We start from the raw sequence: 15,225 nt of genomic DNA, 5'->3' as shown, positions 1-15,225 counted from the left end.
AACCGAAGAAGCACACTAAGGGTATGGCCCAGTGTTTTGGAGGGACAGTTCAGCCCCCTCAGAACCGTGGTGCTTCCACGTCATAATGTCTTAAAACAGCATCGTATTTTTCTGCTCTGAGCGTGCAGTGACGTCACACGCCGCTCTGACATCATTTTACCCTATGGCGTAACGCAGAGGAGTAACAGAGGTTGTGGTAGTAGGCTGTGAGCAGGCCCTACTGCTCTCTTTTGGTCCACTAACTCTGGGAGAATGGCTTCACCTCTGAGGGGAAAGCCCTCTGTGCCACGGGTGGAGACCACTCACTGTAAAGAGACCTCGACAGTCCGCGTGGAGACATCGTCCCACCGCGTGGAGACATTATCTCGGCAGGTGCGAACGTCTTCCCGGCAAGTGGAGACCACCCAGCGCCACCATGAAGAGCCTTCTCATTACCCCTCTGGAAAGCGGCTCCCACATGTCCTCGAGGTGACTTCCCAGCACGTGGAAACCTCCTCGCAGCGCTCAGAAACGACCTCCCACCACATCAGGGCCTCGTCCCTCCGGGTAGAGACATCTCTGCACCGCATGGAGAGCCCGGTTCGGCGGGACAAGCAGGCTGCACGCCAGAACGTGAAAACGACTCGATGAAATACTCTCCAAGGGCCATGGCCATTAGCCAGGACAGAAGTGCTTCTAGCTTCCAGTCAGCCGGCTGCCAAGAGGACCAGTCATCTTTGATTTCATGAAAACAGCCCATAAATCAATGTGAGAAATAGCCAAACTGCCCTTTCTGGCCTTTATTGACCATACTGCACCTTGGACCATCCTACTTTTGACCCAGTGAACTATTTTAACTGGAAGCCAAGACGAAGGATTTTCAGCCCCATGATCCTGTATAAATTGGGTTGATGGACAAAGAAATTGAGTCTCTGAACCAGGTGAGTTTTGAATTCTTAGCCCCTAAAAGACTTCACCATTTAAAACTTCTGAAGAGAGACCAAACTGAAATTATAATTCCTGGAGTGATTACGTGGCTGCTGAAAATCTCTGGGGCATAAATTATTAACTGGTCTTTGTTTATGTTCCAAAATAATAAGTTTTGGGTCTTTTTTTTTTCCTGTGTGTATAGCTCTGGGGAGTTGAACCCAAGACCTTTGCACTGATCTACATTCCTACTACCTTTCTAATTTTTTTATTTTGAGACAAGGTCTTGCTAAGTAACCCAGGCTGAGCTCAAACTTTAGATCATCCTGCTTCATGCATCCTGCCTCCTTCTGAAATTACAGGCATCTGCCACCACATCCAGTTAAATGTACTACTAAATACACATAGGTCAGATTTTGTTAAAAACCAAAGTGAATTCACCAATGACCAAAAATAATCTTAGAAAGGAAAGTGAGAGGTCATTGAAACCTGAACTGAGGTTTGAGGAAGAATGGGAAGAGGAATATTTATAGGGTACCTACTCTGTATCAGGCACTGTTCTGAGCACTTGAGCTATAGCAGAGAAGAACAAGAATTCCTGCTCTGGTGGAGTTTCTGCTCTGGTAGAGAGGCAGACAACAAATGAGAAAACAAAAGTCTTTTCTATTGTTATTAGCTCCATGAAGGAAAAAAATGGGTAGTATGATAGAGTATAAAGAGTAAAGAAGCTCTTTAGATAAAATGGTCGGGGAAGGCCTTGCTTATTAGGTAATATTTGATGGGTGTATCATTGTATTAGTGAACAGTGAGTCATACAGAGGTCTAGAGGGAGTGCATTCTAGGCAGAAAGAATAACAAGTACAGAAAACGGATAGGGACACGATTGAGTTTTTTTTTTAGAAAAAAAAAAAAAAAGAGAGACAACTAGGGCCGGGGATTTAGCTCAGTGGTTTCACCACCTACTGCGCAAGCATGAGGACCCGAGTTCAATCCCTGGTACCAAAAAAAAAAAAAAAGAGACAACTAGTGTGGCTTTAGTTTGGTAAGTGAGGGAAAGGATCGTATGGGAGAAAGGAGATTAAAGGTAGGTAGGGGAAAACTCATAGAAGACCTTGTAAGTCACAGTAAGGAGCTTAGGTTTTATTCTGAGGTTAATGGAAGACCTTTAGGTTTTCAGCAGGGGAGTAACATGATGCAATTTGGATTTTAAAAATATCCTTCTGTCTTCTGTCTTATGATGTAGGACAGTGGTTCTCAATTGGGAGGTGATTTTGTCCTTCAGTGATACTTGACACTATCTAGAGACATTTTTGTTTGAGAGGGAACACAGAAGGTATTATGAGAACTTACGGGTAAAGACCAGAGATACCACTATATCCTACAATACACAGGTCAGGCACTAGCAATGAATCCCTGGACCCAAAATGTTAATAGTACTAAAACTGAAAAATAATGAAGATCCTAGCAACTTGGAAAACTAGAGCATGGTCCATTAGGGAAGCACCCCGCTTATTCATGGCAGTTGTAGGGAGGCCTAAGAAACACTCATAGGAGAAGGTTAGAAGTAGTGTCTATTTGTAGCAGGACAGGAACTCACAGAGGAAAGTGTTACGTTGCACTTTGAGGAGCCCTCCATCCCTCTTTTCCGTAATGTATGTGATATTTACTCCAGGAGGACAAAAAAGGTTCCAACTTAGCAGGATGTAAATGACCCTGACTATATGGAACCCATTTGTGAGTTAGGGCACACACTATTTCCAGGCACTGTGCTAAGACATCATTCATGTTTCTTCATTTAATTCCAGGGGAATTTGCTGGGCTGTTCCTTACAATATGAGCTCAGGCCAGGGAAAATGTTATAAAACCCCAGAGGCTACCCCAGTGTTTCTGCCTCATAAAAACTTCGGCTATAAATGAATAATTGGCCTTTGGAATTTTAGCGTTTGGCCAGCTTACTAGTTCTTTTTAACATGGCATGCTGTGCATTATATACAAACGCTCTTTTAACTTTTTTTTTTAGCAGTAACAATGTTTATTGTATCATTCAGCCGAGGAAACAAACACTCTTAATTTAAGGAGAGTAAGAAAACATTAGGAATTCCTAAAGTACTACTACAAATGCTGTGTCTACAGTAAGAATTAAACCAGTCACTCATTTTGGTCATCATCCCAATCTTTCTTCCCACTTGGAGGCTTGGGTCCACCAGCTGGTTTTGCCGTGATGATCTGATCAACTCTAAGTACAGTGACTGCAGCATTAGTAGCCAATTTGATAGCCCAGTATTTTCTCTGGTAAGTATCTAGAACAGCAGCTTCCAACATGTCCTTTACTGCAGGAACTTCAGCCTCAATATCTAATCCAACATTTTTGTTTCCTTCTTGATGTACTGCATAAAGCTTAGAGATTACTTCATTGGCCTTAACTCCAGAGTTCTCTGCCAGTGCCTGTGTGATAGCTTCAAAAGCCTCAGTAAACTTCTTAATAGTATACTGTTCAAGTCCAGGACAGGTCTCTCCATATGATGTGATCTGTTTGGCCAGTTCAATTTCTGTTGCTCCACCTCCAGGTACAAAACGTTTATCCCTTGTGAGAACTTTGAAAGTGTTAACACCATCATCTGCTGCCCTTTCGATATCATCCATCAGATTGTCAGTAGAGCCTCGAAGTACTATAGTAGAAATGGCACCATCTTCTTTTTCATACTTAAAAACCACCACCTGTGTGTCTCCAACTTCTGAGAGGTAAACGCTGTCACAGTGTCCCATTTCTTCAAGGACAGGAGGAGTCAATCTAGGAAGAGCTGTGGCACCAGCCGTTTTACATAGTCTTCTGAGATCCCATTTTGAGTTAAGCCTCACCAGCATGATATTATATTTGTTTACATAATGAAGAGCCATGTCTGCCACTTTGCCACCTATTACTACAACATTTGCACCAGTGTCAGCAGTAGCTTTGACATGTGCATCCATGAGATTTTCTTCTCCTTTACTAAAATTCATCAATTCTTCTGCTGTCTTTATCAATACTGTTCCCTTAGTTTCTGTTATCATGCCATCAAAAGGACATGAATACACTGCAATTTTTGCATCTTTGACAGATGTTCCATCACCTTCAGTTTCTTTCTTAAAAACCATGCCTTGCAATACTGAAGAGGAAAAGATAGCAGAGCCCAGAATTTTACAAACTCTGATGTTATCAACATTGAAATGGCCAGTCAGGAAAAATAGATACACATGCCTGAGCAATAAGCTTGGCTAGAAATGCTTCAGTACCATATTGTGTACTCATTAAGGAGGTACGAAGTAGAGACAACTCTTCCTCAACATCTCGAAGGTTTTTTGCAGAACAACATACCAAATCAGGAAGAATTTCATGAGCTTTTCTGCAGGCTATTTCATAACCTTCTATAACCTCTGAAACTGACAGGCCAATCCTCAGAAGTTCTTCAGCCAATTCCAGAAGAGCTCCAGCAAAGACCAGAACAAAGTTTGTGCCATCTCCAACCTCTTGCTCTTGCATATGAGAGGCCATTACAATCATTTTTGCAGCAGGATGCTGTACTTCTAGCTCTGTTAAAATAGTTGCTGCATCATTTTTCACAAACAACTTCTCCAGGTGGTTGATAACCATTTTGTTTATTCCATTTGGTCCATATGCTGTACGAGTGGTTTGGGCTAGTTCCTTGCAAGCTTGTATATTTCTATACACAGCCTCTTCTAATCCTGAAAAATGTTTCACTCCCTCCTTGAGCATCTGGTCAAAGCCCGGGGCCTTGGGGATGTGAAGAGGCATGGCTAGGAGGCAGGCAGCGATTCACATGCTCACGCAGAAGACCCTCTTTTAACTTTTTTAAATGAACAAGTAGTTACTTTAACAGTGTTCCTTATTAATATTTTAATTACAAGATTTATGTGTGCTTTATGTAACAAATGAAATAATTCAAAACTATTTAAAAATGTTTAAATAATTTGTCATCACTCCCTTCCATTTCCAGCCTCTGAAAATAACTAGTGTCAGAAGCATGGTACGTATCTTCCCAACCTTTCCCTTTAAACTAACCACTTCTGTCCCCCTTCTTAATAGAACATGGAAGACTGCTTTGAACATGACGCTGGAAAAGCCAAACACCTGGTTTCTGCATGATTGATTCTCCAGGACACAGGAGCTGGGTAGCTACTTCTTGTCCTTGTCTCATAAGAGGATTTCTTCCTCCAGATTTTATTTATTCATATTTCAAAGCCAAAGTTCAAAGAGATACTCATAGTCCAAGAAAATGTCAAGGCCAGACACCTGAAGGAAAAAAAAATACTGTCATACATACTGTTTTACAGGTACCACAGCTTTAAAATGTTGTTGTTTGTTAAAGATGCCTATTTTTCATAATTCTTAATGTATCTGCATTTTATGTGTGACTCGCACTGTGTGTCGTCCTGTCCTCCTCACAGTATCCTCTCTTGGAAGCTCCAAAAGAACATGTGGACCTGTGACATATTATTAATGCTGAGCACAATGTGTGTACTATAAAGAATGAAGAGCACTTCTAGTCCTCCTTTCCAAACCAAGAGAGCCTTTAATGGCTCAACCTAATGATCCATTGGATTTATTGTGCTAGGTAATTATTGTGACTTACCTTCATTTGTAGCCAACTAGGTTAGTTTGAAAAACTAAATAAAACTTAGTAAGTATAAATCCTTCCAAGAAGTCAGCACTTCTCTCATTCTCTTCTATTTATATAGAAGCTGAGGGCACTTTACAAAATTGATTACATTTATTTACTGTCTTGTTTTGTTAGAAATACTTGAAATGAAAAAAAAAATGGTATCGATAGGGTACTCTTTCCCCAGACTGCATAAGTCATGGGAAAAACCAGGAGTCCAGCCAGCAAGGTGCTTGGCTCAAGTCCTTGTCTAGATTTTCCAGAAATCCTATTCGTTCTTTCTGTTGCTCCCATCTTAGTATGGTAAATACAAGCATGGAGGCCCTGCATACTTGATCTGTCCTCTACTAGTTTAAGTAACTTTTACCTCTGCTTGTCCTGCCCATAGCCTAAGTCCTTTCCATTTTCATTGTTCTGTGGGTTAGAACTACATGGCTTCAAGTAGGAACTACTATGGCTTTTTTCTCACATTAGTGCTGTAGAGTAAACTATCTGAAATATATATTTTACTGGGTAATTTTTAAATTATTTTCAGAATATTAAAAGTGTTTCCTCACTGTCCAAAAAAGCCACCAAGTCTATCCTTTATTCCTCTGTACATGGGCTTTTCTGTGGCTTCTTTTAAGATTATCTCGTAATCATTCGTTTAAATGATTTGATTATGATGTGCCATAGGTTCATTTTCTTCATGTTTCTTATGTTTTGGGTTCATTGAACTTTTTGTATTTTTAGCTTTATAGTTTTAATGAAATTTAGAAATTTGGGGGTTATTATTTCTTCAATTATTTTTTTCTTTCTCGTTTTCCCCATGGATGTCAGTTACAGGTCTATTAGGCTACTTGAAGCTACCTCATATCTCACTGGTGCTCTGTTCTTTTTTTTTTTTTTGTCTTTTTTCCTGATGTCTCATAGTTTTTTTTTCCCACTGGATAGTTTTTTATTGTTTTGTCTTCAAGTTCATTAATCATTTTTCTGGATTATCTGATTTATCATAAATGCCATACAGTGTTTTTAAATCTCATTTGTTATTATTTTTATCTCTAGTAATTCAATTTGAGTCTTTTATTATACATTCTATATATAAAACACATTCTTCCCTGTGTTATTTTTATATCTACTGACATGTTCAATCTTTCATCTGGTTTATTAAATATATGCAATATAATTTTAATAACTGTTAACACCTTTGTCTAATTCTATCTGTGTTATCTCTGGAACATTTTCTATAGATTAATTTTTATCCTCCTTATGAGTTGTATGTTTTGTGTCTGATTTTTTTGTTTGCATGCCCACCATGTGAATATTCCCCCCCACCCCCTGGTACTGGGAATTGAACTCAGGACCTTGCATTTGCTAGGCAGGCGCGGCACTACTGAGCTAAATCCCCGGCCCCCAGCCATGTGAATCTTAACCTCATTGAATGTGGGATATTTTTGTATTCTTACAAATACAAAATATTCTTGAACTTTGTTCTAGTAACTTTTAAGTTAATTGGAAATAGATTGATCTCCTTTGAGTCTTGATTTTAGGCTATTTGTTAGATTCAGAGTGGTGTTAAATGAAAGATTAATGCTTTTCTACTACTGAGGCAAAAAAATTTCTAAGTCTTCTCCTTGATCCCCCTGAGTTCTGTGGTCTCTACCTTAGCTGTTGGAAATAAGCTCTGTTCCTAGTGTATGTGAGCTTTGGGGAGTGCTCCTTTTCTTCAGATGGTGTTTTTCCTGACTTAGTTTCCTCACACACATGCAATGATCAGTTCTCAGCTGAATACTAATAGGGACCTTTACTTGTCTCTAGAGTTCTCTTTCTGTGCAACACTCATTTTCTGTATACTTCCCTATGCATCCTAGCTGTATTACCTTCCCTGTACAGTACTTCTAGCTTTTTCTCCTCAGCCCAGAAAGATGATAGTACTCTGCCAAAGTTCCTCCTCCTTGTATTGCAGCTGGAAGGCTTTCTTCAGATAGTAAGCTATCAGTTATTCTAGGTAAGAGGGTGAATCTATGCCCTTCTGGCCAGAAACCTCCCTATAATTTAATATAAAAATTTTTGGAGATTAAGTTTATAATTTAGTTTCTAGGTAACAGAATGTTCAGATGGAACTGTGAACAACTTTATGGAGTTATTTTCATATCTCAAAGATGGATGGTATCACTGTCTCACAGAGACGAATACAATGACTTCTGGGACTTCATGTGTCTTTTTGAGGAAGAAGTAATAGTATATTAGAAAAACATTTGGGGAGAGGTACATAAATTTAAAAATAAATGGTGCTTGGCAAATAGGATTGACTGTGGCAGTTAGGCTGTGTCCCTTAGTTCCAAATTCCTTCTATACTCAGTTATTGCTAAAACAAAATAAAATAAGACCTAAAATAGGTCTCAGCCTATTTCTGCTTTGCCACCTGGCTCCATGTTGAGCGCTGCCAACAAGAGGCACTAGAGGGAGCATTCAAGTCTTGAGGAGAAGGCACAGTGCTTCCTGTCTCCTTCCTGCGATCTTATGCTTCCTGTGAGTAAACTCACAACAGCAGCACTTCATCCTGGCGGCAGCAGCTTCTCTGAGGGACAGCTGAACCCACTTTGCAGTTTTCTGTTTGAAGAACCTGTTTTATTGCACCTCCACTTTGTTTTTATTTATTTATCTATTTATTATAGAAAATCATGATTATTTTATCATTATTTCTTTAACAACCATATTGCAGCTGATTGATGAGCCTTTAGTATAACATTAACCTCCCACCTTTCGAGCTACCATGCACAAACTACACATACAACATTAGATGTTCTAATCACTTGAAGAATACTATTTTTCTTTCCCCATCCTAACAAGACTTCAAAAGTCCCTTTCCAGTATAAACATAAATACTTTATCCTCAGCCCCTTGGCCACTACCCTTAGTTAGTCTTTACACATTGGTTAATTTTACCTGGGGAGACTGTACCTGGAGGGATTGTTTAGCAATGCCAAGGGTACTGGACCCTGTCAAAGACACCTGGCTATCTCTAGATCTGAGATGGATGGAAAGTAAGACCACTGTGACCTAAAGGAAGTTTCCCTAGGATGATTTCCAGACCCACACCTCATGTTAAAATCAAATTATAAAGATTCCTACTTTCTTTCTGGGGATACATTCCTTTCTTGGAACTCACCAGCTGCTCTCTTGTAGTGTATTGATGAACTCTTAACTTTTCTATATTCCTTGACTATGGCACCCATGGCTCCAGTCTTTTGCATCCCACTCCTCACATGGCATTTATTTATTTTGGTGCTGGGGATTGAATCCAGGGCCTCCATACTGAGCTACATCCCCATTCCTGTTTGTTTTATTTTTAAATTTTGAAACAATCCTGGTAAGTTGCTGAGGTGGAACTTAAACTTGCAGTCCTCCTACCTCAGCATTCCTCAGTGCTGGGATTTTAGGTGTGTGCCAGTGTGCCCACTTGCACCCTGCTTCGGTCTCAGTTTCGACTCTATGGGTTTCCTCTTCCAAGTTTCCAAGTTTTAATAATTATGATTTCTATTCACTTCTATCTACTAGTAAGGTAGAGCATCTTTCCATATACTTACTATCCATGCAAGTTTCCTTTTGTGTGAAATGCCTATTCATAACCTTTGCTCATTTTCTTTCTCATTTTATACTGATTTTATGAGTCCTAAATATTCTGGACAGAATTTATTTGCATTGCAAGTATATTCTCAAAGTTTGCAGTTTGCCTCTTTTAATTTTTAAGTTCAAAAGAGAGTTCTTCACTGCCTACCACATGCCTTTATCTTACCTGGTTTCCTTCTATAGTTCCCTTTCATAATATAGTTCCATTTCCTTCTATAGTTCCTTCTATAGTTTCTGTTTCACTCTCTTAGCACAGTGACCCAACAGGATTGTATCCAGTGGTTTTTAAGCTTCCAGTCAAAACTATTAAAGGCTGATGAAATCAATTCAGTAGATCACAATCACCATCTTTTTTTTTTTGGTATCGGGGATCAAATTTGGGTCCTTGCGCTTGCACAGCAGGCAGCAAAACCACTGAGCTAAATCGCCAGGCCACAATCACCATCTTTTAAAAAATGAAATAGAACAAAAAATATCAGTACATCAAACTGTTTAAAATAGAGGGATAGAAAGAGAGAAGGAAAAGAAGGAGAAATTTGAATGATTTAGTTATAAAGCAATATTAAAGTTTTCATTATAGTACAATGTTGCATCAAGGGAATAGGCTCCTAGGATGCCAATCCAACAGGTATCTTGATAAGAGAAATTTACAGAAAAAGAGACTGGTAGGACAAAAATCATTATTATCACAGTACAAGAAAAAAATTTTTGAAAGATGTTAAAAGACACCAAAGGCCATTTGTTCTCTGCAAAGTTGGCATGAACTGAATGTGTTGGTAATTGGTTTCTCAGAAAAAGTTTTAATTCCATTAAAATTCATCAGAAAATTCCTTAACCATTTGATCAGAAGGATCATTGATCCCCAAGAAGAGGTTTGTGGCTTATACCCTCAAAACATACTTGGCTCAGGCCAGAAGTAAGACAGTCTGTTGTTTTACAGTGTAAAGGCCTATTTCATGAAACTTATGCTTCAGAACATGTGTGCCGTGTCTAGAAGCAAACTTTATTTTTAGTGTGTCACTGTCAAAGAAGTTTGAAAAATGCTATTCTATTCTTTAGAGCTAAGATCTATTCAAATCCTCAGGAATTCCAGGATCTGTAAGAAACCTCTTCATCTTTGCAAGCGCCTAATGGAGACTCCTCTGGATGCCCTCACAAACTTACTCTGCTTATCTGTTAGACTCAGAAATTAATCTATCCATCCAAGGTCTGCTCTTTGCTTTCTAAGATTTCATTTGCAACAGAGTACCAATGCTAAAATAAAATATTTGAAAATCATCCAGGTATTTTGATCCCTTTGTTTTACTGCAAGGCACCAAAGCTCAGCGCTAAGACACCTTGCCAGTCACATGCCACTTGGGGTACCCATAAAGGTTCTGCCCCTACCCATGTGACAGAATATATAGTTAATTCTCCTAGTTACCCATTTCCCTTTTTCAAAAAGACCAGGAGATATGCCTTAAGTAATTAAATTGCTCCTTGGTATGTTTTCATTGGTCAGATTCCTTTACCATTTCCAAGACCACTTTAATCCATTAGTTACAACCAGCTGTCATTCTAGCCTGTGAACTATCCAAGGAGCTATAGCCCTGAAAAACTCACTGGCTTCAAATTACAAACAGGAAAAAAAATTGAAAGTAATATATCCTAATGTGAATAAATTCTAATACGCATCATATGATATGAATCAGAACCTCCAAAAATTAGAATGTGTAGAACCTAGGAAAGTCTTAAAATGTTTCCACGAGGTATCTATTTGCATATCTGATTCCTGATGAAATTATAGCATGGGGCATCTTTCCAAAAGTGATAAGACTAATATATTCAGCCCAGTATTTAGCCAGGGATGGCCCAAGACAATACATTTCTTCCCATTGTCTGAGATATCTAGGCAACTGTGATTGCTGGTGACCTCAGGTATGTGGATTCACCTCAAGGGGGCCCTCTACTCCATTATAAAATGAGGCATTTGAACAAATCTCTAGATCTGTGATTCCCCAAGTGAGGAATAGTGTGCAAGGTGATTTTAGGAAGTATAGAAATATTTTTTATTTTGATAGTTAAATATTTTAATGTGTCCTGCGGGAAAATACAGTTTGAGTCAAACTTGCAATTTCACCAACATTTAATTTAGGCTAGAATGGGCATTTAAAAATGCTGAAGTGAATTTATTTAAAGAAAGATAATCTGATTCCATAAACAGTTTGCCTCGGATCTGGTTAAAGGTTTGAAAGTGTTATCTATGGTGCACACTGACTGAAGTTTGGGAAACTATTGAACTCATTTAGTTCACTGAATTAATGTTTTCAAGTTCCAGAGGACCTGAGAGTGTGGCATCAATTTAGTGGACTGCAGCTAACATTTTATTTCTCTTATTAATGAGCTCAAATAGAAAAATACAGAATATATCAGAGCACTCGCTTATAGCAAAGATTGTTAAATAAAGCTTTTATTTACAGAATCACAGGGTAAAATATATTCTTATTGAGAGTTACTGTAAAAAAGTTGGGAGAAAAGTCCACCCTCTGAGACCATGTCTGTCTTTAATTTTGTGCCGTAATAGACACTGGACAGCAGAGGAAAGACAGTCCCTGCATAACAGCAGAGGCCATGAGGGAGTGCCAAGCAGGACAGAGCCTGAGCTTTGTTTTTTCCTTTTTAATGAACTATGGATCAAACCCAGGGCCTCATGCATGCTATGCTAGGCAAGCACTCTACCACTAAGCTATACCCTCAGCCCATCTGAGGTTTTTAACAGAAAATCCAACCTTGCTTGCCTCTGGAAGTGACAGCCTGAGTGAGACAACCCATGTACCCTGGTCTCCCCAAGCAGTGTGGTACTCTTCCCATGGCATTGCTACAGTCAGTTTCTAGTCCCCATTCACAGGTTTGATTCTTCTCTCCGGGTTTTTCTTAACCCCCTGGAGATACTTCAGGTATGTATAGTTTTTCATAAACAAGGTCCTGAATCAGTATGGGGCTATAGCCACGGTCAAATTGGAAAATCAAAGCATGGAACATGCCCACATTGATTCAGGAAGGACCCTCCTGTCCTCCAATTCTGGAGGGAGCTCCAGAGGAGCTTGGATACCTAAGAGCAGTGAATGTGTACTGAGCACTTGCTCTCCCCCAGGCATGGTTTGAAGCCCTCTGTGTATTCTAACTCATGCCTTCCTCACATCTGAGTGAGATAGGTCAAGACACAGTGAGGGTGGGGGGGAGGCTAAGTGCCTTACCTAGCATTCCTGGCCAGGCAGAGGCAGGGCCAGAATCCAAACTCAAGCAGGCTGGCTTCAGGGTATATACTCTTAACCACTAGCTGCTGCTGTATAAGAGGAATAGATGCCTACTCTTCGATGTGTCGTATCAACTTCTTTTATTGTTTTTTGAGACAATGTCTTGCTATGTAGCCCAGGCTGGCCTTGAACTCATAGCAATCCTCCTTCCTCAGCCTCCTAAGTGCTGGGATTACAGGCATGCACCACCTTGCTTAGCAATGCATGTACTTCTGAGGACAGTCAGTAGTGTGCTCAAGAGAAATCCTGAAGGTCATCAGGAGAGCAGAGGATGGTGAAGCCTTAGGAAGACCAAGTAGGCACTTCTGCATTCCACTATCTGAAAGGCTGTCTTGATCAGAGGCAGAGCTAGAATCAAAGGGTGAAAAGCTATAGAGAAATACATTTGGGCTCAGAAAAAGGAAGCATTTAAAAAATGTATTTATTGCTGGGCATGGTGGCACACACCTGTAATCCCAGCACTCGGGAGGCCGAGGCAGGAGATCGCTGTGAGTTCACGGCCAGCCTGGGCTACATAGTGACTTCAAGGCTACCCTGTCTCAAAAAAATAGATAAAATTTTTAAAAATTAATATGTATTTATCAAATCTTAAATCTATGGACCTAAAAAGAAGTGCCCATCAGCCAGCCCACAGAAACCCTAACACTGCCACGTCAGTGTCAGATCTTGCAGGAAAACTTCTGACAGTTGAGCCCATCCTGTGATAGCCTGGGCCATTGCCTCCCACACACTGTGAGTAACCTCTTTCTGTAAGAACAGACCAAGGTCAGGCAACCACTTAGTAAGAGGTATACAGAGGGCATTTGGGTTTGCATTGTACAGGAGGCCTGGAAGGTCCCAGGCAGCCTGAGGTTGGAGTAGGGATAAAAGAAGGAAATGGGGACCTGGGGATTTAGCTCAGTGGTTCTGCCACCTGCCTCGCAAGTGCAATGGACCTGAGTTCAATCCCCAGTACCAAAATAAAAAAAATTTTTAAAAAGAAGGAAATGGGTCCATGGGTCATCTTGTCCTTTTCCTTTCCTGCTCCCTCACCTAGGTCACACAAGTGTTTCATTGCCCCTCTGCCCAAACTGGACACCATTTCTTTGCTTCTTGCCCACCCCACCCCATTCCTAAGCCATAGCCCCTCTGTACAGTTCTTTCCCAAATTCTTCAAAGTGCTGTCTGCACTCCCGAAGCTTCTCCATCCCAATTGTCTTTCCCTCCCCAATTCTGCCCTCCCCAATGTCTCTTCCTATTAGTCCCAGTGTCAGATCCACAGGCCTCTTTTCAGTCCCTGGCCTCCCTGAAGCATTTGATACTGGGAACAGTTCCCTCCTTCTCAAGACTTTCTCCGCCATTGGTTTCCATGAGCCTAAACTCTGATCCCCTGACCCTATCTCCCGTGTCCTCTCCTACTCCAAACGCTGCAGATGGCCTAGTTTTGTCACTTTGCACACTGACCCAGCACTCACAGTGTCATCTGCTTGACTGCAGACCTCTTTCCTCAGCACCAGACCTTCTTGGCCAGGATGTCTTGTCCTGTATGAACTAGATTCGTGTTCTGTTGAAGGACTTCAAAACACACATCTGCCTCTTGTCTCTGACTCCCCACATACCTCTGCCTGCCTTCCCTCAGCAGCACTGCCTGCCTAATTTACCTGGTAAAAATCTCTGTTATCTTTGACTTTTTGCTCACAGTTATCCCATTCCACATGCAGCAGTGGACCTGTCTGCTTTTGCTTTTGAAGCCATTCCAGCAGTGGACCTGTCTGCTTTTGCTTTTGAAGCCAGCCCCAGAGCTATAGCCTTTACTCAGGATTCTGTCATCTCTTAGTCTGATTTCCTTTCCTCTCTTCTGACTTACATCCAAAATGCTTCAAAAATTATATTTTTTAACACATGCCACACCTTCCTTCACCCCCTTCCTACTTTTGGGGTGTCCCTGCACATACCCTGAGCCTAGCCTGGTCTTTGGTTCTGCCACCCTAGCACTCCATCCTCCAGGCACTTCTTGATCCAGCCACAAGTTGCTAGTACTCACTCCTTAAAAGCACCACAGTGTGACCTACTGTCCAGCCATGCTGGGACTCCAGAAGCACTTCCTGGAGGAACAGGCAGAGGATGGCACATGGATGGGAGTTGGTGGTGAAATTGGTGAAACTGGCCCAGTGTCTTGTGACAGCAGCATGCCAAGTGTTGCTTGTCTATTGCCCTGTCTGACCCAGCAGACTCTTCTGGATGAGAGTGTGACCTATCCCAGTACCCAGTCAAGCACATTAGAGTGCAAGAGCCTATATCCAGTCTCAGCCGAGACCTTGAACAGGAGACAGGCACTTGGCTATGATGTAGGAGATGCTGGATTCCCTGGAGCCCAGGAGCTGCATCATGGTAGAGCTTCCTGCTCCCTCTGCTTTCATCTACCTTTTCCCTTCCTTTCTTGGCCACTGCGATACTTTGCAGGCTGATTGTCCCCTAAGGCCCACATGCTAAAGGCTTGGTCCCCAGGATGGCACTGTTGGAGGTGGTAGAATCTTTAGGAGGTAGGGCCTAGTAGAAGCTCCTTATGTCACTGGGGTTGTGCCTTTGAAGGAGATTGTGGGGTCTAGCCCCTTCCTCCGTTTCCTGACCATGAGGTGAGCAGTGTGCTCCCCCATGTCCTTTCCACCATTGCCATAAGCACCCCCACCAGAGGCATAAAAGCAATAGGTCCTCCTAATTATAGAGTGAAACAGTAGTGGTGAACCTATGCCACACGTACCATGACTGGCAGT

The 15,225-nt window shown here is 41.2% G+C and overlaps 1 protein-coding gene and 1 pseudogene across 3 annotated transcripts in view; one reads left to right on the top strand and one right to left on the bottom strand.

Annotated features, from left to right (window-relative positions):
* Positions 1 to 97: 97 nt before the first annotated feature.
* CUNH17orf100 (chromosome unknown C17orf100 homolog) overlaps positions 98 to 15,225 on the top strand; it is a 43,663-nt gene continuing 28,535 nt past the window's right edge. Inside the window, exons 1-2 of one of the 3 annotated variants that reach the window (XM_087191676.1) lie at positions 98 to 920; positions 4,991 to 5,076. In XM_087191676.1, coding sequence (XP_087047802.1) covers positions 253 to 630 — 378 coding nt within the window. In that variant the 5' untranslated portion in view covers positions 98 to 252 and the 3' untranslated portion in view covers positions 631 to 920; positions 4,991 to 5,076. Of the gene's footprint in view, positions 921 to 4,990; positions 5,597 to 15,225 lie in introns of those variants that run through there. The other 2 variants (XM_087191675.1, XM_004857255.4) reach the window with 2 other exon arrangements.
* Positions 3,004 to 4,744, bottom strand: LOC101703417 (T-complex protein 1 subunit theta pseudogene; annotated as a pseudogene).

The sequence above is a fragment of the Heterocephalus glaber genome, unplaced genomic scaffold (assembly GCF_053883595.1).
Source record: "Heterocephalus glaber isolate CG9 unplaced genomic scaffold, H.glaber_assembly_v1.0 deba00001564, whole genome shotgun sequence".
Classification (NCBI taxonomy): Eukaryota; Metazoa; Chordata; class Mammalia; order Rodentia; family Bathyergidae; genus Heterocephalus; species Heterocephalus glaber.
This window is presented reverse-complemented; position numbering and strand designations above follow the sequence as displayed.